Below are 26,957 nucleotides of genomic sequence, written 5' to 3'. Positions count from 1 at the left end.
CCAGGTAAGAAAGATTACTCGAAATAGACGTTGCTACCACACTTATAATCAGGATGCCGGCAGGAGCTGTGAGCGGTGCGTCCTACTCCATGCGCTCTCAGGCCACGCCCCTGGTGCTGCACATTTACCTTGAAGGGCTTTTTACTTGCTGATTTTGTATAAGATGGTTTGATACTGATAATTTGATGTTGATAGGGTGCCAGATACATCCCTTGCTTTGCACACGTTTTTATATTTATCTTTCATTCTGTGCAGCCTATCTACTGTGCAGCTGACCGCTACTGGTCGTAGTTTTTATTTCTACTGCTGACCGCATGCCTGCACTCGCACTTTATCTAATAGTCCACCAATCCTGCACCACCAGCCCCATTGTTTTCAATCTTTATTTTAACATGGTGTTCTGCCAATCATGTGAATTATAGTGATTATAATAAAATTATGTTGATTGATTATACTTAGTGTTGGTACATTATTTCATATGACATAGTGAGGATCCATATATCTCTTTTGGTGTTGCTAATTTGACTATATATGGGTTTAACCCCTTAAGGACCCATGACGTACCGGTACGTCATCTATAGTTCCGATCACCGGCGGGCAGGTCAATTCAGACCTGCGGTTTGCGGCTTTTTACCTGGTGCGCTGGTCGGCGGTGCCATGGGGTCCCCATGGGGCTGTGGGGGGACCCGATGGCATGGAAGGCAGCGCGATGCCTTCCTGAGGCATCTGCGCTGCCTTCCGGGGACGGATCCGTTTGAAGTTGACACAGTATGGCTCAATTTTCAAACTGATCCGTCCACCATTGACTTTCAATGTTAAGTCTGGACGGATCCGTCTGAACAACTTTCAGACTTAGAATTTTTTCTAAACTATAATGCAGACGGATCCGTTCTGAACGGATCCAAACGTCCGCATTATAGGAGCGGATCCGTCTGTGCAGACATCAGACGGACCCGCTCTGAATGCAAGTGTGAAAGTAGCCTAAAGGTAAAAAAAAAAAAAGGTAAAAAATAGGGGGGGGGGGGGGAGTATACATATTAGGTATCGCCGTGTCCGTATCGACCGGCTCTATAAACATATTACATGACCTAACCCCTCAGATGAACACCGTAAAAAATAAAAACTGTGCTAAATAAACCATTTTATTTTCACCTTACATCAGAAAAAGTACAACAGCAAGCGATTAAAAAGGCGTTTGCCCACCAAAATAGTACCATTCTGTCACCTCATCCTACAAAAAATGAGCCCCTACCTGAGACAATCGCCCAAAATATAAAAAAACTATGGCTCAGAATATGGAGACACTAAAACATCATTTTATTTTGCTTCAAAAATGAAATCATGGTGTAAAACTTACCTAATATGTATACTTTTTTTTATTTATGTAAGTTTTACACAATGATTTCATTTTTGAAGCAAAAAAAAATTATGTTTTAGTGTCTCCATATTCTGAGCCATAGTTTTTTTATATTTTGGGCGATTCTCTCAGGTAGGGGCTCATTTTTTGATCGCTTGCTGTTGTACTTTTTCTGATGTAAGGTGACAAAAAAATGGTTTATTTAGCACAGTTTTTATTTTTTACGGTGTATATCTGAGGGGTTAGGTCATGTGATATTTTTATAGAGCCGGTCAATACGGACGTGGCGATACCTAATATGTATACTTTTTTTTTATTTATGTATCGCTGCGTCCGTATTGACCGGCTCTATAAAAATATCACATGACCTAACCCCTCAGATGAACACCGTAAAAAAATTAAAAAAAATAACTGCTAAATAAACCATTTTTTTTCACCTTGCATCACAAAAAGTGTAATAGAAGCTATCAAAAAGTCACATGCACCCCAAAATAGTGCCTGTAAAACAGTCATCTCATCTCGCAAAAATCATACCCTACCCAAGATAATCGCCCAAAAACTGAAAAAATTACATATTAGTAGGGATGTCCCGATACCATTTTTTTAAGACCGAGTAAGAGTACCTATACTTTTATTTAAGTACTCACCGATACCAATTACCGATACCAATTATGGTGTGGTAATGTTTTTACTTCAAATTTAATTTAGTCTTAGGGGAGATTTATCAAACTTTGTACAAAGAAATAGCGGCGCAGTTGCTGATAGCAATGAAAAAAATTAAAGCTGGAATTTGGTTGCTATGGACAACTGCTTTACTTTTCCTTTGTACAAGGGTTAATAAATTAATAAATGGGCATATAACAGTGCTTCCCAACCAATGTGCCTCCAGCTGTTGCAAAACTACAACTCCCAGCATGCCCGCACAGCTTTTGGCTGTGCGGGCATGCTGGGGAGGTGTAGTTTTGCAACAGCTGGAGGCACACTGGTTGGGGATCACTATTATATGCCCATTGCCCCCCCACCACCACCTTATTTTATTATTCACGGTTTGTCTGTTTTTTAACATGAAATGGAGAGAAATTAACTGGATTTCTTCTCCATTTCATACATCATACCCACCTGGCCTGATGTAATCCTTCCCATGCAGATGCACAGAGTACAGCCACGTGACCTCTCTGATATTCTTTACTTCATTACATATTTCTGGCATAAATCTGTGACAACCCCTTTAATGGCCAGCATAATGAAGGCGACTGAGTAGTCACAGACTGTATGAGTGCTCCCAGTTTGGTAGATCCTTGGTGACAACCACAGCAGCCAGCATCACGGCAGTCACAGGGGTTGTCACCCACTTTCTCTGAAGTTCTCAATGCCAGCTCCTCCCACTTCTGCTCTGGATGGCTCTGCTTATGAGAGGCGGCCATATTGGCTGTCACACAGCTTTCTCAGAATCAGATGTGGCTGGCAAACATAAGAATGGACTGCAGTACCTGGGCTCCGGCAGCTCCTGCCATCTCTTCACCTCCGGCCCAGCTTCTTGCAGTCCCCTGAGGATAATATCCAGAACCCCAGCCAGAGGCGGCCTCCTCCTGCCGCTGCCAAGCCAGCACGTCCCCCAGGTGTATAATATCCGCTGCCATCCCCACGCTGATCAGCTGGGAGCAGCGCCACCGCCGACCGGAAGAGAAGATGGGACACGCCGCTGCAGCCGCCGCCCGGAAGAAGATGGGACACTCCTCCGCCACCGATGATCTGGGCCATGAGGTATCGGCCGTGGTATCGGTGACATTTGCACGAGTACAAGTACTTGTGCAAATGTCCGGTATCGGTATCGGGACATCCCTACATATTAGGTATCGCCGCATCCGTGACAACCTGGTCTATAAACATATCACATAACCTGTCAGATGAATGTTGTAAATAACAAAAAATAAAAACGGTGCCAAAACAGCTATTTCTTGTTATCTTGCCTCACAAAAAGTGATATATAAAGCAACCAAAAATCATATGTACCCTAAACTAGTACCAACAATACTGCCACCCTATCCCGTAGTTTCTAAAATGGGGCCACTTTTTTAGACTGTTTCTAAATTTTTTTACAAATTTTGGGTAAATTTGGTATTTTTTTATAAATAAAAAAGATTTTTTTTTACTTCATTTTACCAGTGTCATGAAGTACAATATGTGACGAAAAAACAATCTCAGAATGGCCTGGATAAGTCAAAGCGTTTTAAAGTTATCAGCACTTAAAGTGACACTGGTCAGATTTGCAAAAAATGGCCAAGTCCGTAAGGTGAAATAGGGCTGAGTCCTTAAGGGGTTAATACATTTACATGGGAATTAGTTTTGGTGTTTCTTTCATTGAAGTCAGACAACCCTTTTACACAATACTTTCCCTTTTAATAACCATTTACCGGTAAGAACAGGTGAACCAAACAAAAACTGAGTGACGGTAACATTATAGTGGTGCAATATATTTTTTACTCTAGCCAAGGATCCAATTGGTTACTTAGCTTGATGCCATTTATGTGGTTCTGACCTTGGTGCCAATAACACTGTAACTGTGCATTTGGTGATGGACACGCGGGTATCGTGTGTATGTAATTGTAAATGGACTGATAATACTGTTTCTATAATGACTTATTTTGTCTGCTTAATATGGGTGTCCCAAACCTGACCTTGCAAGCAGATATCCTCAGAAGGCCACGTGAAGCATTACCTATACTTTCCAGAGCTCCAGGCTACGTTTTATTAATGCAGTGTCTAATATCTTTGAAGTTGCGAGTGTAGCAGGAAAATCATAATCTACAAGCCTCTATTCTTAATGGGTATGACTTCTGGAGGGAACAGAATACCTGCTGTGCTAATTATTTCAATTATCAGCCTCCACTAAAACATGTAATGGATTTTCTCTGCTTCCACAGGTAAAAGGCATGACATTAAGGAACTTAACTCTGATGTTATGAACTTGGTCTCCCATGCGACGCAGGAAAGATTACGAGGGCTCATTGAAAAACTGACGGTGGCGGCACAGCACAGATCCACCAACTGCAAGGTAACTTAAACCGCTTCACGGAATACTAAGCATTGCCCTTCTTGTCTCTCGGGATAAGGTTGATTCGTTTTAGGGATTTTTTGGGAATCATTTGGTGAATCACACAAAACTAATCGACTTGAGAGACTGGGTGGATTCTGGTGAAGTTTAGGACTGTTTCATACGAGCGAGTCCATTGCGGGAATCACGCTCCGTGTGCGAGTGTGATCCTCCGCTCTGGACTTGAAGGAGCGCACGGCATTATCATGATTTATAATGCTATGTGTCTCTGCATGGCCTTTTTTCCACAGCATCATAGTGACGTAAAGCTGTCAGTATAATTCTGTAGAAATAAGGTCAAGCAGAGGCACATAGCCTTATAAATCATGATAATGCCGTGCGCTCCTGCAAGTCCAGAGCGGAGGATCACACTCACACACGGAGCGCGATTCCCGCAATGGACTCGCTCATGTGAAACAGCCCTTAATGCATCAAAATAAAAGGAGTCTCCATATTGAAAATCCTGTGATTGTCCCAAGCAACCATGTCACCAGTTTTATTGATGGACTGGCTGTATGTATGTGACTTACCAATGAGCAAATCTCAACAGGCTGATCCTCGGTGTAATGTACGAGGACGGGGCACAGCAGCAGCCTAAGCCTGTGATGAAACGTTTATTATGGATCAATCAAAACCTTTTATTCACAATATACGGTCTAAGAGTATAATGATAAAACACATTATTTTTTTTTATTTTTTTTTTGTTGCCTTGACTTGGTCTCCCCTAGTAGAAATAATCAGTGAGGCAAATGAATGGTATCTTTGTCTATTTTGCTGTGTAGTGCAACAGTAAGAACTGTACAAAGCCGAACCTCCTTTACAATGAGAATTACAATCACTTTTTTGAGCTGTTTTCGTTTGTCATATGCAGCATTTTTTTATGTATTTTGTTACCCCGTTACATGCATTTCATACTACAATATTCCTTCCCAGTTCACACAACCAAACCACCACACCCCTCCCCACCCCGTGCCCTGAAAAATGTCTCTAGAACCAATATGGGCGACTTCTAAGCCAGATTCCGGGCCAGGAAACACCTTCTGTGTGATGGCCACACTTCTCAGACCGAACACTTCTCCTCTGAACTGAAGTCACATTATCTTAATCATTTCTGAGGCTGCGAGTTCCTTCCCCTCTGTGGGTCTACTGCACTGTGTTCACAGAAGACATTTAGCCAACAGACCTATTTCCCCATAAAGCTTTGCCTGAACGACACCACTGGATCTTTTCAATGAGAACCAGTAAAGAATTGCATTGCCCATGACTAACCAGTCCAGATGTACACCATTTGGATAACTTGCTAGTACGTCCTCGCAGCACTTTCTTTTGTGATCTGTGATGCAACTTGCTCCTATTTCTTATTGATCAAAATTGAACAATTTCCACCAAAACAATCGTTCATTGGGTGAAAATTCAGCAATGAACATGGACCGATGACAAACTGTTATTGCCTGGAAATGAGTAGGTCATGTTTAAAATGCTATTGGATAGTTGCTAGACCACGGACCACCTTTCCATGAGAGCATGCTTTCAGAATATTCCTGAATAGTATCCTCCTCCTTTGCCAGGCATGTAGAGATCCATTTTTCCGTTGCAGCGTTTCAGAAAATCCAATGCAAAGTTAATGTTAAAAACTCTGGCTGCTTGTGGTCACCACTAGGGGGCGCTTACTGCATAGTATATTATTCACTTCACTGGGCAGAAACTACTTTCTTGTTACTTCTTTGTTGATTGCTGGTGTGTATTTGTTTCAGCAAAGTGATCGCCATGTCCAGTCTAGTGATGTCCGAGCACAGCTCAAGTTTCTTGAACAACTCGAACACCTTGAGAAACAACGCAAGACTGAAGAAGAGCGAGAAATGCTTCTTCGGGCTGCTAAGGTGAGCTAGTCCTTTCACGTATTTCAGAAACTGTACAGCGAAATAAAACACAAGGGTATCTCCGGACTCTGAGACACAAATGTGTTTTTTTTTTTTTTTTTCCACTTAACTATTCATTTCATTGCAATGAGTTGTTCTCATGTACTCTTGTATACTTGACAGATTTTCTTTTCTTCTCCTTGTGTGGTCCCTGTTTGTTAAAGGGGATATCCTTAGTCTGAAAAGTACAGGCTTAGACATAAGAGGCGGCACTCACTGTACGGTACCATAATAATTACCCCCCCCCCCCCTCAAAGCTGTATGCAAAGTAGTTCTCCCAGTCCTGTGGGAAAACACTCCAGTGTTGACAACACCGGTAAGATTTCATCACTGCTTGTCAGAAAAGGAGAATGAGATTGAATGGGAGAAGACACTGTCATTACACTGCACCACCACAACCAAGTAGACGGTGTGCAGGTGACCATTGAAGAGGATGTATCTCTTACATGAGCGCCGCAGCCTCTTCAAAGATCTGATCAGGAGGGGGGACCGGGAGTCAGAAACCCTCCAATCTGATATTGATGACCTGTCCTGTCCTGAGCATAGGACATCAGTGTTATGACCCTGAACTTTAGTGCACATGCCCTGCTGGGCCAGATTCAAAAAATGTCTACCAAGGTGCAAAAGTGTCTAAAATTGCCTAAAAAAGGAGGACATGGCTTAGTAAATTTTGTAAAATTCACCAGATGCCCCAAATCTATCTCACAGTATGCACCACTGAGATTATTTGGCACATCGTCTGACATTCCTGTCGAGGTTTATCCATTTTAAACTGGATTAGAAAATTTTCGATTGTCTTTTTTTTTTAGTTAAATTCAAAGTCAAATACCTTATTACAGCATATGGATGTTATGGGGCTGTCCCTGGAGTGATCCACTAAACTGTCGCTCAGATTGGGGCCATCCATGTATAACTGTAATACTACATTTCTCCTGCAGCACCTAACTGGTCGTGGCTTCCTCTGGCGCAGTAAAGGGGTTGTCTTCTTTCAGCAAGCGGTATTTATCATGTAAAGAAAGTTAATACAAGGCACTTACTAATGTATTGTGATTATTCATAATGCTTCCTTTGCTGGATAGACTGACTTTTCCATACATCGTTACCATGGTTACGACCACCCTTCAGTCCTGGATTGGTGGCCGTGCTTGCACACTATAGGAAAAAGCGCCGGCCTGTGTGCTTTCCTATAGTCCTGGCCACCAGAGGGGCCAGTGCTTTTTCCTATAGTGTGAAGGCACTGCCACCAGTCCTGGATCGAAGGGTGGTCATAACCCCGGGATCAAGCAGTATACAATGTAATGGAAAAATGAGCCTAGCCAGCAAAGGAGGCAATATGGGTAATGACAATACATTAGTAAGTGCTTTGTATTCACTTTCTCTACATGATGAATGCCACTTGCTGAAGTGAGACATCCCCTTGCCAGGGGTCTTGCTGCCATATTAAAGTGTTGCTTGTGATGACCCGACCCATTCACGTGTCTCGCCCTGTTTTAAGATCCTTGCTTTTAGTTTTGTGAAGGAAAAAAAAAACTGCAGCGGGATTTTGAGTTTATGATGATGCAAAATTCTATGTAATCGAATTGTGTTGATTGATACCCTAAGGCTCCATTCAGACATCCATAGAATGTGTCCGCACCCGTTCCGAAATTATCCGGAACGGGTGTGGACCCATTCATTCTCTATGGGGCAGGAATTGATGCGGTCAGCATACTATGTGCTCTCCGCATCTGCATTTCCGGTCCATGGCTCCAGAAAAACATTTAACATGCCCTATTCTTGTCCCCAATTGCGGACAAGAATAGGCAGTTCTATGGGGGTGCCGGCCGGATGTATTGCGGATCTGCAATACACTATGGACGTGTGAATGGAACCTTACCCTTTTATATAGTACAATCATTCCACTTCAAAACCCACATGTGCCTTTGTGCTGAATACTAGCAATCTGGCCAAGATTTCCAAAAATACTCATTCTGTAGGAATAGTAGATCTGCCAGCTTTTGGTTTTCTGCATGCAGGCTTCAGTCTGCTTTGATGGATCCATCGCACAGCGGACACCCCATTGACTTCTAATGAGGGTCCATCAGGTTCCACCACACTTACACGCAAAATGTTTGATAGCTAAAAATGCGTAGACTCAAACTGTGGATGTTCAGGACCTGAGATGCAGACAATTGGCTACTGGATGACCAAATTCATCCTCGATATATCCTATACTATATACTTTACGGGTCATAATTTAGCATTTTCATCATTGTCAACTTTGATAACTCCATTATGCTCCAGCACATAAAATTAAATGGCAAGCAGGTCATGATTGACTTGGCCTAAGTAGCATTTGTGGCACTCGGGGGTCCCTCGGGCAAGTTCTGGGGCATCCAACCTTTATGGAAAACCAGAATGAAAATGCATGAGGGGAAGTCTTAGAAATCCTGGACGGAGGCGCTTTTCCCTGCAGCAAAGCTTTTTAATCACAGGAGAATATTGTTATGCATTAAATATTTATTGCCTGCTGCATGTTTAAGAATGCAGCCGAGTAACCCTTTAAGTGCAAGGTTCAGCAATGTGAAGCAAGAGTTAACATTTGCACTATATATATTTATTTTGTTTGCCTTTTGACAGAGCCGGGCAAATAAAGAAGATCCAGAGCAACTGAAGTTAAAGCAAAAAGCCAAAGAGGTAAGCCGCTGTGGCCGGGATGGACTTGCTCCTTCTGGATCCCCCATCTCTGCCAGTGCAGGGCCCTGCTGGAGAAGTTGGAAGCGTTCTCTTGACAATTAGGTCAGAGAGTATTTTGCTGCTGCATCCCGTTTCTATAGGCCTACAGGAAGGACAGAAGCCGCTTGAGGCAAGGAGAACATTTCAAACGAGGCACCGTCCTGGGAAGAACGACAACCTATTTATTTATTTATTTTATTTATTTATTTATTTTTTCTGCATTGATTTTAAAGTTCTTCCTCGGATAATCCACATATTAGATTTGGGTTTATCAGGTCGGTAACTGGTACTTATGGAGAGCAGCGATGTTAAAATAAGAGGGGAAGCACTTTTACATCCAGCATCTGGGACTGTACAATAGGCTACATTTTTCCAGGGTAATTGTTCGTTTTGTAAATCTGATACTGCTTATAATTCTTTGGCTGGGAGGCGGTACTGGGATTTCGTTTTAAATGGAAAATGCCTCGGGCTTTTAATTTTCTGAGCCCAGCAGTTTTCGGCTCTGAGATGGAGCCCTTGTTTTCGCTCAGTTCATGTTTAGCTGCAGGGGTTTTAGTTTATAGCTTAGGCTGGTTAAGCTTTTGCTCCCAGAGGCCTCTGCATAGCAACTGTACAAATCAACAAATACGTTCATTTATGTCTGTAGCCCTTCACTCGTTTTTTTTTTTTTTTTTTTAACATTTCCCAATATCCATTTCCTGACTTTTCTAGCCTGAGAGGAAAGAGAACTGCGCTAATTAGAGCTTATTTTAATTGAGCCTTAATATTGGCGCTTGCTGCAAACGGCCCAGAGGTACCGGGAACAGAATGAAATGAATGTACCTTAGGCTGCAGAGAGTTAGGTGTGTGTACGATATACGGGTTTTTTTTTTCACTTGACCTACAGTTTCATTCCCCTGCTGAATAAATCATCAAGCCCGTTCACATTTCTGATTAAGGATCTGACAGTAGACGATAATAAAGACAATTGAGGTGTGAGACGTGTGATATGGAGCTGAAGAAATTGGTTTCTATAGTTACAAGTCTGATTTCATGCAATTTTTGAGGATCTTTGTTCCAAATGACTCAGATACTAAGAACCTTTCTAGTCTCCCCCCCCCCCCCCCCCCCCTCCTCGCCTAACTGCGCTTCCTGAACTATGAAATTTCTTGTTGCTGAGCACTGCTACACTTTGCTCCAAGGTGTCAGCGGCAGGTTGTTTATGAATGTTTCAAAGAACTTTATTATTGCTATTAATGTACAAGCTGATGCCAAACCAGCTAAAATCCCAGCAAGAACCTATCCCTGGCTAGATTTCTCTTTCCTGCTTTCAAAGTTAGTGCATTTAGAATGACTCTGTTGCTAATGAAGCTTACTATTCATAGATGTGACATTATACCCGGTGTAATACTATAGGCGCATTATAACGGAATTAAAAGGACACACAGCCGCAACGTTAATGTCCACTTTTAAGCACTAAAAGGTTAGATTGGATCATATGTAGGGAGAGACCTTTTTCTCTGATAAGATATATTACAAAGTTTTCTTATATTTGGTTGTACTGTTTGTTTATGCAGTTTGTTGAAAGTTCAGTACCATAACTTTACCGTCAACTAAAATGTAAAATATTTTTCAATTTACTATGTATTTTTTCCTCCTTACAATAATCCGTGTTAAATCTCATGTCTATTCTCTGCCCAAGCCTCAGTTATCCGGATCCACCTGTAACATTATACTCTTCTTTTATTTATTTATTTTGTGCACTTGTATAGCGCTACTATATTCCGCAGCTCTTTACAGACATTAGCATCACACTGTCCCCAATGGGGCTCACAATCTAAGGTCTCTCTATCAGTATGTCTTTGGCGTGAACATACACTTTGGGGAGAACATACCATCTCCATGCCGATGTTTTCCTTGGTCGGACTTGAACCCAGCACCCCAGCGCTGCAAGGCACCAGTGCTAACCACTGAGCCATCCATGCCTCTTTTGCGTTAATCCCTTTAACCAGTTTAGTATTATCTGCAAAAAAAAATATTTTATGGTGCAATCCCTCTACAAGGTCATAAAAGAGAATCGGGCCCAATAGGGCTAATCAGATTATTTTGACAAGGCCGATCTCTCATAAGCCCATGCCAATACAGTCTTACACTTTTCATTACTCTAGAAAAGCATCTCTTACAAAACCTTTAAACATTTTATCCACAATAGAGTAAATTTACAGGTCTAGAGCTTCCAGGCTCAATTTTTGACACATATTTTAATATATTTCCCACATAGAGTACAACAGATATTAATAATACCCTATCACTTAGAATTGAGGCTCCATCTATTTTGTTTCTTAAGTCCATTAGAACACAGGGCTGTATGCCAGCTGGACCTGGTGATTGGACCATTTTAATATTTTTAAGGGTACGGCCACGCAGTCAGGTCTTCGGATGCTGTTTTGGAAGCCAAAACTAGAAGTTTTAAAAAAAGAGGAGACATTGGATCTGTTCTTTATATATTTATATAATTTTATGATCCAATCCTGATTTTGGTTTCTAAAACTGCATAAGGAAACCTGACTGTGTGTCCGTACCCTAAAGAAGTGCTGCACTTTTTCCTGGGTTAGACAGACAAAAGTTTAATGGAGAAATCCCTTATTCCCTGACACTTCAGTTTCCTCTGTGACTACAATACGTAGAGGTAGTTTATACAATAAAATTGGCTAATGGGTGGAGCTTACAGCATAATTTGGGTGCATTTATACAACCGTATGTATTTTGCATTTCGCAAAACGTGGATCCACAAAATACAGATGGCGTCTGTGTTGCATACATTTTTTTAAAATTGTTTTTTTTTGCAGACCCATAAGCCCTACCAGCCAGTATGTCTGGTTTAATAGGGTTGATATCCTGGTGACAGAGCCGCTTTAAAGTGGCCCTGTCACCAGGATCAACTTATAACCTATCATACTGTGCTACTGTTACCCCCACTTTTTTGGCCCATTCAGCTTACAGTTGGCCAGTACCCTGCAGTCATACTTTTTTTATTGTACCTCCCACTTCTTAGGCCCCTTACATCCCCAACATCATACAGTTAGTGCCCAGCTGGCATACATTCAGGGCCAGACTGGCCATAGACCCTACAGGGAAATTTCTTAATGGGCCGATGCCCAAGGGCTGCCCGAGCCCTCCTCACAGCTGCCTGTCAGGTACATAGTGATCTGATGCTCTTAGAATTAATTACTGTAGGAGCATCAGGTACCTATGCACCTAGCCAATGGCCCCAAGTGCCCTCCTGAACTAAACAGTATTTTTCAGCACTGTGGTATTTGCTTCTGTTGAGGCAGTATTTTGTACTGCACTGTGGTGTTCTGCTGGGCTGGTATTTTGTGTACCTATCTTGTCCCTGCCTACTTGTGTTGACCCACCTACAACATGGAGCCACTTTAAGTTCCCAGTCTGCCCATGCATACATTACTCTACCCCCACTCCTAAGGCCCCCCAACACTCCTTCTCCCCACATCATACAGTTAGCAGGCACCCAGCTACCTTACTTTATAATTGGTCAGCACCCTCCTTAGGCCCCACTAAATTCCTATCAACTTCAACATACAGTTAATCACTTTGCTTGCATCATGCACAGCATTGTGCTCTGGATTCCAGCGCTCTATAAATGCGCGTTAGCCAGGCAAGTGTCCACTGTGCTGTGAGGCGGCGCTGGCCCCTACCCTTCTCAAATGAACAGCACTGCTTTGATCGCATGTACAATACAGGCCTGTGTACATGCATGCGGTTGAAGCATGCTTCCTCCAGTTGCAGTTGACCCCACTGCGGCTGAGATTGTTGCGTCACTTTCGGTTCCATATATAATGAAGTTGCAGGGTCTTTGTTTGACCACCTTTCCAATCAACTGCTTCCAGAACCAAGGGTTTGGGATCCCCGATCTAGTGATCTTTGGGGCTCTGTGGATAGGTGGCCAAAAGTTTTGAGACTGACACAAAGTTTGCTGCTTTAGCTTTGATGGTGGCAATTTGCAATGCTAGATGGTTATGAAGCGTGATCAAATGAACTGCAAAGTCATTCCTTGCCATGAAAATTAACTTAAAGGGGTTTTGCCATCTCAGACAACGGGGGCATATCGCTAGGATATGCCCCCATTGTCTGATTGGTGCGGGCCCCACCGCTGGCAACCTCACAATGAGAACGGAGCGGGGAAATGAACAGAGGGCGCACTGTGCATACGCAGCCGCCCTCCATTTCTATGGGGCCATTAAAAAAAAACGCTAGCTCGGCTATTTCAGTCTGCTCACATAGAAATGAATGGGAGCAGGGGCCGCGCGTGCATGGTGCGCTCCCATTCACTTCTATCTGATCAGCGCTTGGTGGTGGACGGACCCCGGGAAATCCAGGGTCCTCCAGCCACAGCTCTTCCCGCTCCGTTATCGTTGTAGGTGCGGGTCCCAGAGGTGGGACCCGCACCTATCAGACAATGGGGGCATATTCTAGCGATATGCCCCTATTGTATGTGATAGGGATACCCCTTTAAAGGGCTTGTATATTGCAAAGATATTATTGACCTATCCTTAGGATAGGTTATCAGTACCTGATTAGTGGGGGTCTGACTCCAGCAACCCTGCCGATCAGCTGTTTGAAGGGGTGGTGGGGCTCTTTCAAATGTTGCCATCTCTTCAAAATTACCTGTGCACCGTCTCATTTGCAGCAGCCACAGTGTAATTACAAGGCTCATCCCATTCACTTGAATGCTGTGAGCAGTTGTAATTACTCTGTGCGGCCACTGCAAATGAGACGGTGCACAGGTAGTTTTGAAGCAGAAGCAGTGCTCGCACTAGTGCCACTACCTCTTCAAGCAGCTGATCAGCAGGGGTGCCAGGAGTTGGACCCCCGCCAATCAGATATTAATTACCTCTCCTGTGCACAGGTCAACATTATATTTGCACTGCTCAACCCCTTTAATCACATAAAACCTGTTTCACTGCATTGCAGCCCTGCCGTAAAATGACCTTATAACATGATTTCAGTTATTTTTCTCATTAGCTCAGGAGAAAGTGTTAAAGGGCTTCTGTTACCCCACTAAACAGTTTTTTTTTTTTGTGTACTTATAATCCCTATACTGCGATTTATCCATACATAATGTGATTAATCATTTTGGTTCAGTAGATTCTGCTAAAAACGTACTTTTATGATATGTAAATTACCTGTCTACCAGCAAGTAGGGTGGCTACTTGCTGGTAGCAGCCGCATCCTCCTATCATAATGACGCCCCCCTCCGCATGTTGATTGACAGGGCCAGCGAACGGGATCTTTCTCTGCTGGCCCGGTTTGCATTCAAAATCTGGCGCCTGCGCCGTAACTGTATTCAATCGGCGCAGGCGCACTGAGAGGCGGACGCTCGCTCGGCCGCTCCATCCTCAATGCGCCTGCGCCGATGACGTCACATCTACACCCGGAGCAGGCGCATTGAGGAAGGAGCGGCCGAGCGAGCGTCCTCCTCTCAGTGCGCCTGCGCCGACTGAAGACTGGTACGGCGCAGGCGCCAGATTTTTAATGCAAACAGGGCCAGCAGAGAAAGATCCCGTTCGCTGGCCCTGTCAATCAACATGCGGAGGGGGCGTCATTATGATAGGAGGATGCGGCTGCTACCAGCAAGTAGCCACCCTACTTGCTGGTAGACAGGTAATTTACATATTATAAAAGTATGTTTTTAGCAGAATCTACTGAACCAAAATGATTAATCACATTATGTATGGATAAATCGCAGTATAGGGATTATAAGTACACAAAAAAAAAAAATGTTTAGTGGGGTGACAGAAGCCCTTTAACAAGGACAATGCCGCAGATATCAGTCATGCTGATTGAATTAAAAAAGCAGACTGCTTTTAAAAGGGGTTGTAATGCTTAAAATCATTGTCTTCTTCTGTTAACCATGGTTACCTCCAAGAAAACATGCAGTTATCAGTGCTTTGCATCATAAGACCTTAACAGTCAAGGACATTGCTGCTTGTAAGATTGCACCTAAATCAATCATCAGATCATCAAGAACTTCAAGGAGAGAGTTTAAGTTGCTGTGAAGATGGCATCAGGGCATCCAAGAAAGTGTAGCAAGTGCCAGGACAGTCTCCTGAAGAGTATTCAGCTGCATGATTAGGTCACTACCAGGGTAGAGCTTTCTCAAGTATGGCAGTAGGCAAGTTTAAGTGCATCTGCACGCACAGTGAGGCCAAAGCTTTTGGGGGATGGCCTGGGGTCAAGAAGGACAGCAAATAAGCCACTTTTCTGCAAACATAAAGGACAGACTGACATAATGCAGGATGTACAAGGATTGGACTGCAGAGGACTGGGGTAAAGTCCCCTTCAGACGGTTTGGGGCATCTGCAAAAATGATTGTCCAGAGAAGAAAAGGTTAGGGCTATCATGAGTCCTGTCTCATGCCAACAGTAAAGCATCCAGAGACCATTCATGTGTTGTGTTGCTTCTCATCCAAGGGATTGGGTTCACTCACAATCCTGCCTAAGAACGCTGCCATGAATAAAGGATAGCATCAAAACATACTGTAAGAGCAGCTTCAAACGACTATCCAGGAACAATGCTTTTTCCAGCATGATGGAGCACCATGTCACAATGCAAAAGTGGCTCAGTAAACAAAACTTTGAGATTTTGGGTCCATGACCTGAAAACTCCCTGGATCTCAAGCTCATTGAGAACCTGTGTTCAATTCTCAAAAGGCACTGATTATGCAACAATGGCTTGCCATTAGTCAGGATTTGGCCCAGAAGCCGATATCGAGCATGCCAAGACAAATTACTGAAGTCTTGGGGGGGGGGGGGGGGGGGGGGGGAGGGAAATATTGGGTCTTTGCATAAACTTCATATATTTGTTAATAAAAGTTGTAAATGAAATGTTTATATGACAGTATATCATGGAAACATCTGACAAAAAGATCTAAAAACACTGAAGCAGCAAACTGTTTGAAAACCAAACTTTGTGTCTCAAAACGTCATTTTTTTAAAGGTAATTGAGTAAAACCTTAGCCTTGAAGAACAAATTTAATGTGTGAAAGACGGCATAATGCTCTCTACCTCAGACTCATACTTATAGTGAAAGCAACATGAGATGAGCACTTGCTGAATGCATGGAGTTATGATTAGGAGGTTGAAATGAATGGCTACAATCCAGTACATAAAAAAACATCCCTGTCGTGATAAATATCTGCTGATTTTTACAGATAAAGACTGAGCAGAAAATTATAGTGGCCTTCCGAGTAATATTGCTGAATGTTTTCTGATTCTCAGATGCAGCAGCTGGAACTGGAGCAAATACAATACAGAGAGGCGAATCTTGCAGCACTGGCTGCTATTGGACCAAGAAGAAAAAGACCCCTGGATACAAGCATACAAAATGTAATGGAGGTATCAGTAGATAATAGGATTACGTTGTAATTTGGTAGCTTGTGGTATTGTATGAGAGATTGCATCAGGGATGCGGAATGGATTTACCTAAACACACGTATGCATTCTTGTAGGCCACAAAATCCAAATGACTGTTCTTGAAACTCCCATAGAAGTGAATGCCTGGAGTTGTAGTCTTCCAATAGCTGGAGTGACAGAGGTTGCTGACCCTTCTCATGATCTGTGATGATCTCAGTCTGCCAAACCTTTAGAATAAACGAGTACTATGATGAGACATACTAATGGACAAGTAACATTTCCATATCTGTGGGAGATGTCTGTCTCTCCAGAGAGGGCAGCCTGTGCATTGCTTCAGTCTGTAGAACTTTACACTTGTATCTTGGGTTGTTGAGCCTGCATCATTTTTACATATTGTACATACAATATATCCCTTTTTAAACATTTTGTCATATAAATTATGATTTTCACATGCTCATAATAGGTATTGTTAATAGGTTTCACAAGGTGTGGGGGGGGGGGGGGGGGGGTTTTTCAGACTCTTAATATGAGGAATATCTCTGTATGTATCCCAGTTCTTGACACAAAAACAGAAACCGCAACAGATCCCTTGAGAATTATGTGAGGTCTAATGGTTGCCATTTTGATCCCTTACACCACAAATCCACAACAGCGTTATGGCTTCTCTTAACACTAGTAACATGGCTTCCATTTATAAGAGTCCTCTTTCTGGACAGTAGGCAACAGAAAAGGTAGATCAGGCACAGATTTAAGGAATAAATCTGTAGACATGCTTTTTTAAAGGTATGTCCACCATTAAAACCCTTTTACCGTTACGTTAAAGAGGACCTGTTATTAGTTTTACTAAAGAAATCTAAGGAAGTGACCGAATTCCTGCTGGCCTCCCTCTGCTTTCTTGTTCTTCATGCGACCCCATGTTCCTGAGACACGAGCCCACTGGGATTTTTGCCCATTTTCCCTTGCAAAACTGCTCCAGCTCCTTCAAGTTGGATGGTTTGCACTTGTGAACAGCGATCTTTAAGTCTGACCACAGATTTTCTATTCCATTCATTCCATTCCAACACATTTACATGTTTTCCCTTAAATCGCTCAAGTGTTGCTTTAGCCGTGTGTTTGGGGTCATTGTTCTGCTGGAAGATGAACCTCTGTCCTAGCCTCAAATCACGCACAGAGTGGGACAGGTTTTGCTCAAGAATATCCTTGTATTTAGCACCATCCATCTTTCCCTCAACTCTGACCAGTTTCCCAGTCCCGGCTGCTGAAAAACTCCCCACAGCATGATGCTGCCACCACCATGTTTCACTGGGGATGGTGTTCTTTGGGTGATGTGATGTGTTGGGTTTGCACCAGACATAGCGTTTTCTTTGGCCGAAAAGTTCTATTTTAGTCTCATCAGACCAGAGCACCTTCCTCCATACATTTTGGGAGTCTCCCACATGCCGTTTCACAAACTCACAACGTGCCTTTGTTTTTAGCTGAAAGTACTGGCTTTCTTCTGGCCACTCTGCCATAAAATAAGAATCAAATAAGAAAATAGCAGCTGCTCCTATAGGCCAAATGGATGAGGGTGCTCACCACACGGTCCACCTCAACCGTCAGAGAAGTACAAATGGAAAAAGAAATGAGGGGCACTCCAAATTTTCCTGAATTTGGAGTGCCCCTCATTTCTTTTTCCATTTGTACTCTGCCATAAAGCCTAACTCTATGGAGCGTACGGCTTATTGTCATCCTATGTACAGATACTCCAGTCTCTGCTGTGGAACTCTGTAGCTCCTCCAGGGTTACCTTTTGGTCTCTGTGCTGCCTCTCGGATTAATGCCCTCCTTGCCCGGTCCGTGAGTTTTGGTGGGCGGCCTTCTCTTGGCAGGTTTACTGTTGTGCCGTGTTCTTTCCATTTGGTTATGATAGATTTGATGGTGCTCCTGGGGATCATCAAAGATATTTTTTTATAACCTAACCCTGACTTGTACTTCTCAACAACATAGTTCCTTGGTCTTCATGGCAGTGTTTGGTTAGTGATGCCTCTTGCTTCGGTGTTGCAGCCTCTGGGGCCTTTCAAAAAAAAGGTGTGTATATGTAATGACAGATCATGTGACACTTAGATTGCACACAGGTGGAGATCATTTCACTAATTATGTTACTTCTGAAGGTAATTGGTTGCGCCAGAGCTTTTTATGGGCTTCCTAACAAAGGTGGTGAATACATATGCACATGCCAATTTTCTGTTTTCTATTTCTAAACAATAGGTTTTTTTTATATATTTTTCTCATTTCACTTCGCCAACTTAGACTTATTGTGTTCTGATCCATCACATGAAATTCAGATTAACAAAACATTGAATTTAAGGCTGTAATGTAACAAAATAAGAAAAAAAAGCCGGGGGGGGGGCTGAATACTTTTGCAAGGCACTGTAGTTTTGTGGGAAAAGATTCAGTAAAACATATAATTTATCCAGTTCAATTCCTGCCTTTTCTGACTTTATGTGGGAGGTGTTGTCAGTGATTGATAGCATTCCCTGTGTAATGTGTGCTGACCAAGCAGGTGATTATCAGGAAGAGACCGCTCGGTCCAAAAAACGGCCTGCCCATTAGTGGAGCAAAGAGGTGTATTTACAATCTCCTCCACTGTATTGGGGACAAGTGATGACTACTGCAATCGCTTGTCCTCATACATTCACTGTTTCTGGTCAGCATGTTGCTGTTTACACAGGACAGTCTTCGTCCCAGAAACAATGATTGTGGTGTCCACATGAAAGATCATTTCACCCAATGAAAAGGCGTTTTGCTCGTTCTTTGAGTGATCTGTGGCACATTTACACCGGCAGAGATCAGGAATGAACATTCGTACTAACATATATTCGCAATAGTCGGCTCGACAATTGTGCGGTGCAAGTCCACCTTATTTGTGTATACAAAGATAGCTGCTCTATAACATGCTGCCCGCAGACTGCACTGCATTTTGTGGTGACAGGTTTTCTTTAAAGTGGTTTTCTGGGAATAACTATTTACTGATGACCTCTAGTCTGCATCACCTTCTTACCTGCTTCATGCCGCCCTGGTCCTGCGCACTGGCTCCAATTCGTCCATGTTCTGGTCTCCAGCTTGGTTTTGCTTTGCGACCTCCGCCATATATGTATGGCAGAAGTCGAGTCTTTATACATGGCACCCAATCGCACATAGCCGCCAGGTTTCTGCTGTCTCAAACGGCAGAGACCTGTGGCACATGTATGTGATCAGCAAATGTGACCACAGCATCTGAGCAGTCAGGAAGTGGGAGCTGCATGCTCCTGCTCCCGTAACAGCGTTCCCCCAGATGAGATCGGGGAACCTGTTGCGCTGTTCTAATAGCCCGAAGCCTCAAGCAGGCTTCGGCAGCTATTAGTCGACTATACCAATACTGGCAACACTGTATTATATAGAAAATGAAATGTTCAGTGATGGCTATATAGCCATCCATGAACACAATGGACAATCCAATGACTCGAGTTCAAATTACCCCATTTGCCCCAAAATAAAAATACTTTACCAATATAAAAAAAAATGCACATCATGGGAATCGCCACATGCAAAAATATCCACACTATTAAAAGTTTAATATTAATCCCATATGGTGACTGGAGTAAGGGGGGAAAAAAATGCCAATTCATCATTTCACACCCCCAAAAAAGTTTGATCGAAAATTCACTTTTGACCTGCAAAAAATTGGCCTTCAAACAGCATGGATAACTACAAAAAAGTTATAGGGGTCAGAATATGGTGATGAAGAAAATTTATTCAAGGTTTAAAAAAAAATTTCAGTATTAAAACGCAAGAAAAACTATATACCGTATTTTTCGCTTTATAAGACGCACCAGGTTTAAAAGAGGGAAAATAAGATTATTTTTTTTTTATCAGAACCCCATATTAAATCCTCAGATCTGACCCCCAAAACATTACATGAGACCCCCATATCAGGACATTACATGAGACCTTCATATTAGACCCTCATCAGATGCCCATCAGTGCTTCTTTAGACCTCATATCAGCCCTCCATTTCAGACCCTCATCAGACATCAGATCTTAAAAAAAAAAAAAAAATTCACTTACCTCCCCCGCTCCGCTCTGGATCCAGCGGTCTCTTTAGAAGTCGCGCTCCCGTCTGCTCTGGCCGGCACTGCACGGTCACCTGACTGCGTGCAGCATCGGGTCATGTTGCGCGAACTATGTCCTGGCGCTGTACGCGTTCAGGGTAGTGCGTCTGCTGCACCACGAAGGAAGACCAGGGAGGGCGAGTACTGGAATTTCTCACAGCACTTGACTCCCCTCTTTCGGCACGTAAGGAATACTAGTAGCGCTTCTATAATTGAAGTGCTCACTAGTATTCGCTTTAGAAGACGCACATCCATTATTTTTTTTCCACCCCACACTTTCCACTACATTGTATGCAACCGTCAATGGTGAACATTAGAAAGTACTACTTGTTCCGCAAAAAATAAGCCCTCATAAGGCTATGTGAACGGAAAAATTTAACAGTTATGACTCTGGGAAGGCAGGGAGTGAAAAATGAAACCGCAAAACCGAAAAATCGCCTAGTCCTCTACAGGTTAAGGAGACCAGCTGTGTATGGAGACATAGTGGTGATATATGGCATGGCTATTTTCTCTTTTCATGTTCCAAGTCTTTAAAAAGTTGAACATTGACTCATAGGAAGCTACTTCCAATAGGTGGTACTACTAAGACGGTTTTCTTTCCCTTTGCATTTTATCCAACAAGGAATGCAGGGAGATTTGTAGAGCTGTGAATGTGGTCCTCCATTGTAATGTAGGGTATATACATGGATCAGCAATAGGAGTCTGTGTAACCTGTAAAACTTAATTCCAAAGAAAGAGATATGTTTCTAGAATACCTACAGCGGATGCAGGTTTCAAACATGAGGCGGACTCTGACATTGTGATTTTCTTTGTGACAGATCTGGTCTGTTAGGATCCATTTGACAGCTATGCTATACCCTGGGCCCCCTCCATTTACTGTCAGGGTTTTGTTCTGGATACAATAGCTCAGCGTGCTGCATCGTGGTGACCATCAAAGAGCAATGGGAACCTTAAAGTGTGAACAGAGCCTTACTTGCTATTAATTTCTAATGTATCTGCCATGATGATCTAGTATGTAAAGGCAAACATTCCCTATAAAAGGAAGAGCAGATGATTAAAAATGGGCAAAGTATGTCATTTACAGTCCTTTCTGACGGTCTTTGTTCTCTCGATAGATGAGAAGTAGTTTTTCAGTAAAGCGTTGCGATGGATAAAATACTATCTGCTCTCTGAAATGTCGAGCAGACTTATTTGATTATACTTTCACCTTTCTATAATTCTAAAGTTTGAAGGACATCACTCCTTGGTTGCTGCAGCTCCCTTGGGGGTTGTTTCATTTATAATGTTGCCTGAGGCTTTCTGCTGCTTCCTGCGGATTTGACCTGGTTTTCACCCTGCGCTGGCAGCTGTGCTGCATTACTATAATTTCCCTCCGATCACACAAGGTTGTCATATAAAAGACCCGACCTTGTGGCTTTGTGACTAAAGGGACCGGGAAGCTTTGTTATTCTATGACCTGTGGTTGGTCGTCATTTTAAGTACACTGCACTGGATTTACAGCATGAAGAAACTGAATTTTAAAAATAAGTGACATCTTCATATATTCAATGGGAAGCATGTCATATTTTTTTTTTTTCCTCCAAATTCCTGCTGCAGCATCGCTTAGACATGAATTACTAAAACGCGCTTTTATGTCCCCCCGATAAAAAAAAATGACAAAAGCCAGGACATCTCTTCTTACCAGACTGTTGTGTGTTCCTATAGAGATTTAGAATGGAAGGAAGGCAGAGGAATCCAACAAAGTTTTAAATTAAAATACTGATATAATAACAGAGTTTGATACTGAGAAGCTATCCACAGGATAGGTCATCAGTATGTGCCCATTGGGGGGGGGGGGGGGGGCTGTACCTGGCACCTGCTGCTTTGGAGTGGCTGAAGCACCCTGGTGAGCACCATGGCTCCCTTGCAGTTTTCTAAGCACAGCCCCGTACATTATATAGCGGCTGTCCTTGATATTGCACCTCGGCCCCATTCACTTGAAAGGGGCTGAGCTGTGCCTAGGTCATGTGATCGATGAACTTGACATGGCCTAGATGAAGGTTCCCACAGCGCTGCCGTCACTTTAAACAGCTGATCGGCAGGTGTGCCAGGAGTCTCCCCCCCCAATATTACATACTGATGACCTGTCCTGAGGATAGATCATCAGTATTAAATACTCGGGCAGTCCCATTAAAGAGGTTGTATGAGATTAGAAAAACATGGATGCTTGTTCCAGAAACTGTACCCAGGCTCTGTCTGGTACTGCAGCTCCATTCACATGGTATTGAAGCCCACCCCATAGACAACAGAGAATACCAATTACTTGATTGTCCTCATGCCACAGTCAACAGTGACCATATCTATTAAGTAAGACACAGAAGGATCCCTTTGTTACACCGTCCTCCCAAGGAGCCAATAGCCCCCAGATCTTCCATCTTCAACATTTAATAGGCACTCAAACTTTTTTCCTACTAAAATGCGTTATGTCTAATAGAAAGGATGTCTAATAGAGTAGACATAATTGGTATTGCTATGTCTGTAATGTGCTCATCCATAAAATTACTATGTTGTTTGACCTGCATGGTGAATGCTGTATTAAAAAAATAATAAATTTGCCACAAAAAACAAGCTGCAGAAAATCATGTTGGCAGGAAAATAAAGCCATAGTTCTTGGAATAAAGAAATGAAGAAAAAAAATTATACTGTGTCGTAAAGGCTAAAACTTACTGCATGAGTAAGGGGTTACCAGAGAATGATCAAGCAATGCTGCCGTCACGTCCATTCAGTAGGTAGCCACCCATGTGTACATTACACATAATACTCAGCAATCAGAGTTAACACCTTCTACACACTAGAGCTCCAACACGTAGATTAAATTCATATTTAGCAGTAGAGGTGTAGCACAAATAGAAAAATGCAGTATGTTTATTTTAAAGGGGTTCTCCAGGCTTTGAATATTGATGACCTATCCTCAGGATAAGTGGTCAATATCAGATTGTCAGGGGTACGGCACCAGTCACCCCCGCCAATCAGCTGTAAGAGGAGACAGCACGCAGTGTGCACGTGCCGTCTCCCTTCTCTCTTCCTGCTCACCGCTGCTGTCTATGGCAAAGCAGCAGCAAAGAAGGAAGAGAGACAGGAGATGGAACGTGCACACTACGTGCGCCATCTCCTCATACAGCTGGGTGTTGGACCCCCACCGGTCTGATATTGATGACCTATCCTGATAGGTCGTCAATAGTGTTGAGCGAACTTCTGTTTTAAGTTCGGCATCTAAAGTTCGGCTTCCGGTTAGCGAAGAATCCCGATAAGGATTCCGAATTCCGTTGTGGTCCGTGGTAGCGGAATCAATAATGGCCGATTATTGATTCCGCTACCACGGACCACAACGGAATTCGGAATCCATATCGGGATTCTCCGCTAACCGGACGCCGAACTTTAGACGCCGAACTTAAAACAGAAGTTCGCTCAACACTAGTCGTCAATAATAAAAGCCTGGAGAAACCCTTTAACAATATTCCTCAAATTGTAAAAAACTGTTAATGCAGTACTACATGTCGGTCACCTCTATAGTCTTCAGTGCACTTTCTTCCCAGCTGAAGGAAACTCCTCTAATGGCAGTGGTAGGACTGCAGTTTGAATGCACCATATCATTTTCTAGAAAGTCTTCAGCTTTTGCCATTAATACGTGTGAAAGTTGGGCACTACATCACCTATCCGGTCACCACTGTAGTATAGTATGTGTGAATGTATGTGCCTTATACCAGCATATCACCACTGCAGTTTGTCAACCGGACTGACTATACTGGAGAAAAAGGGAAGTGTTTTTCATTTTCGACCATTCAGGGGCTTGTCTGAGATTTTTAATCATCTCACACAACACCTTTACAGACCACTGTTGCATGCTATACATTATTGTATATGCAGGTGTGTGAAAACTGCAAAGTAAAAATGTTTTAGAAATAGTGGTGTTAATAGTTTATTTTTATCATTTCATAAAATGTGAATGAACAAAAGCGAAATCTAAATCCAATCAATATTTGTTGTTACCACATACAGTTTTTGAAGGAACTCGGCAGAGAGGTTTTTCCACAGATCTTTTGTAGATGTAGGCTTGCTCAAATCCTTCTCTCTTCATGTAATCCTAGACTTGATGATGAGATCAGGGCTCTGTGGGGGCCATATCATCACTTCCAGGACTCCCCCTTGTTCTTCTTTACGCTGAAGATAGTTGTTAATGACATTAGCTGTATGTTTCAGGTTGTTGTCCATTTAAATATTAACACAAAACTATTTAGGGGTTGTCCGCTTTATTTAAACTGATGACCTATTTAAGCGGACAATCCCTTTAACACTTCGTTTTATTAAAGTATTCTTACTTTGCAGCATTGTCCACATCTGCCTAAAACATTTGCACAGTACTGTATATAAGCTGCAAAATAGTGTTGAAAAGAGGACATGCCCATTAAGATGAAGGTTCTTTTTAATTAGATGGGGTGGATTGTTTTGATGTATAAAACACTTTCATATTGATTTAGAAACCATTTTGTAAGCGTGTCAATAAACAATGAAATAAAACTATAATAGACACAGGAACTACTGTAGTGCACACCGTGCTGGAGACTGGCGTACCAGAGTACCAGAGATTCATCCGATGGGCCCGAGCTGTGACAATAATAGACCCCTAATAAAACAGAGCCCTTAAGATCCTATACAGATGGAGGGCCCTCAGAATCCTTTCCTCTGGTAGGCCTAAGGGACTTCAGTCTGACACTGACTGGGGGGCTAATAAAACAGTGATGACAATACTTAGGGTACTTTCCCACTTGCGTTAAAGTTTTCCGGTAATGAGTTCCGTCCTCGGGGCTCAATACCGGAAAAAAACTGATCAGTTTTATCCTAATGCATTCTGAATATAGAGCAATCCGTTCAGGATGCATCAGTTCAGTCCTTTCACGGTATTTGAACGGAGAAATAAACCGCAGAATGCTGCATTTTTCTCTCCGTCCAAATTTCCGGAACACTTGCCGGAATGCTGTATCCGGCATTAATTGCTATTGAAATGTATTCGTGCCGGATCTGGCATTAAAATTGCTGCATTGACTGATCCGGTCTGTCCATGCCCAGACCTTTTTAAAAATGTGAAAATTAAATACCGGATCAGTTTTTCCGGATGAAACCGTAGAGACGTATCCGGTATTGCAATGCATTTGTAACATGGATCTGGATCAATGTACAAATGGGATCAGTTTGCATACAGATTGCCGGAACTGCCTGCCGGAATCCAGCAACGCAAGTGTGAAAGTACCCTAAGCTTTATTTCAAGGATCTTTTAAGAACATTCAGAGTTTTTTGTGTTTTTATTTTTATTTTAAATTAACAGATTTTTACTTTTCTATTTTTTTTTCCCCAGGGATTTCACACATCTGGTTCTTCAGTTTTCAGTGTACCCAAATCTATATTTGTTCCAAGAATAACTCGGGTTAGTCTCAGGGATTTAATATTCTGTATGGAACAAGAACGGACAACCAAGCATTCCATGTCGCTGTACCGAGCCCTTCTCAAGTGAACTTCAGTGATTCATTGCCAAAGAAATTCTGTTCTTTTTAGTGCACTTTTGTCATAGAAACCATATTGTCTCCAGGAGGTTATTTTTCTTTACAGGATATTTTTATACCAATTACGGTAAACACAGTAGAGCTGTGGATTTGTGTTCTTCTGCCAGTGTAGCTCTAGCTTTAAGAATCTTGCTTGTATGATATCTTTTTATATCTGCGGCAGTTTGCACACAGTAGTGCCTTCATTTGTGGGTATTCAAAAATGATATATTCTTAAAGGGAATGGCCAGCCATTTACATAAAATAGGCTCTACGTGGTGTAAAATAAGTGATTTCTTGCCCTACCGATCCTCTGCCGCTCCCATTCTGACTTTTCTTTGCTTCCATCTCAACAAGCAAGAAATGACTACCCAGCTAATCACTTTAGGGTTTGTTTCCAAAGCTGTTGGGCTACAGCCTGACCATGTAGCTGGGCACCAATGGCCATGCCATTCCCACCCACGGCAGCCAGTGGCTGCACAATTTTGCGGTAAGATTCGGCCCAGCTTGGCCAAGCCTCTTATAAAGACCGTAAATGAGAGAGTAGTGAACTGGTAAAATCCTGTTAGACTTGCCACAAAATTGCCAAAGAAATCAAAATAAGGCTGTATACTTTACACAGAATGTTGTATATTTTATTATCATAGGTCTATATACACCTATTCGATTGGTTATTATTTAATTTACTATATTGCCATTTAATGTTTTATTTTTAATATTTGGAATTTGTTCTTGGGCAATATTGCTTTTTTTTT

At 42.5% G+C, this 26,957-nt stretch overlaps 1 protein-coding gene across 1 annotated transcript in view; it reads left to right on the top strand.

Moving 5' to 3' along the window:
* The window catches only part of TAF4B (TATA-box binding protein associated factor 4b), a 140,628-nt gene extending 114,454 nt beyond the window's left edge, over positions 1-26,174 (top strand). Inside the window, exons 11-15 of the mRNA XM_040433895.1 lie at positions 4,282-4,412; positions 6,206-6,331; positions 8,990-9,046; positions 16,363-16,479; positions 26,019-26,174. Coding sequence (XP_040289829.1) covers positions 4,282-4,412; positions 6,206-6,331; positions 8,990-9,046; positions 16,363-16,479; positions 26,019-26,174 — 587 coding nt within the window. The remainder of the gene's footprint in view (positions 1-4,281; positions 4,413-6,205; positions 6,332-8,989; positions 9,047-16,362; positions 16,480-26,018) is intronic.
* The last annotated feature ends 783 nt before the right edge of the window (positions 26,175-26,957 follow it).

The sequence above is a fragment of the Bufo bufo genome, chromosome 5, assembly GCF_905171765.1.
Source record: "Bufo bufo chromosome 5, aBufBuf1.1, whole genome shotgun sequence".
In the NCBI taxonomy this organism is placed as follows: Eukaryota; Metazoa; Chordata; class Amphibia; order Anura; family Bufonidae; genus Bufo; species Bufo bufo.
This window is presented reverse-complemented; position numbering and strand designations above follow the sequence as displayed.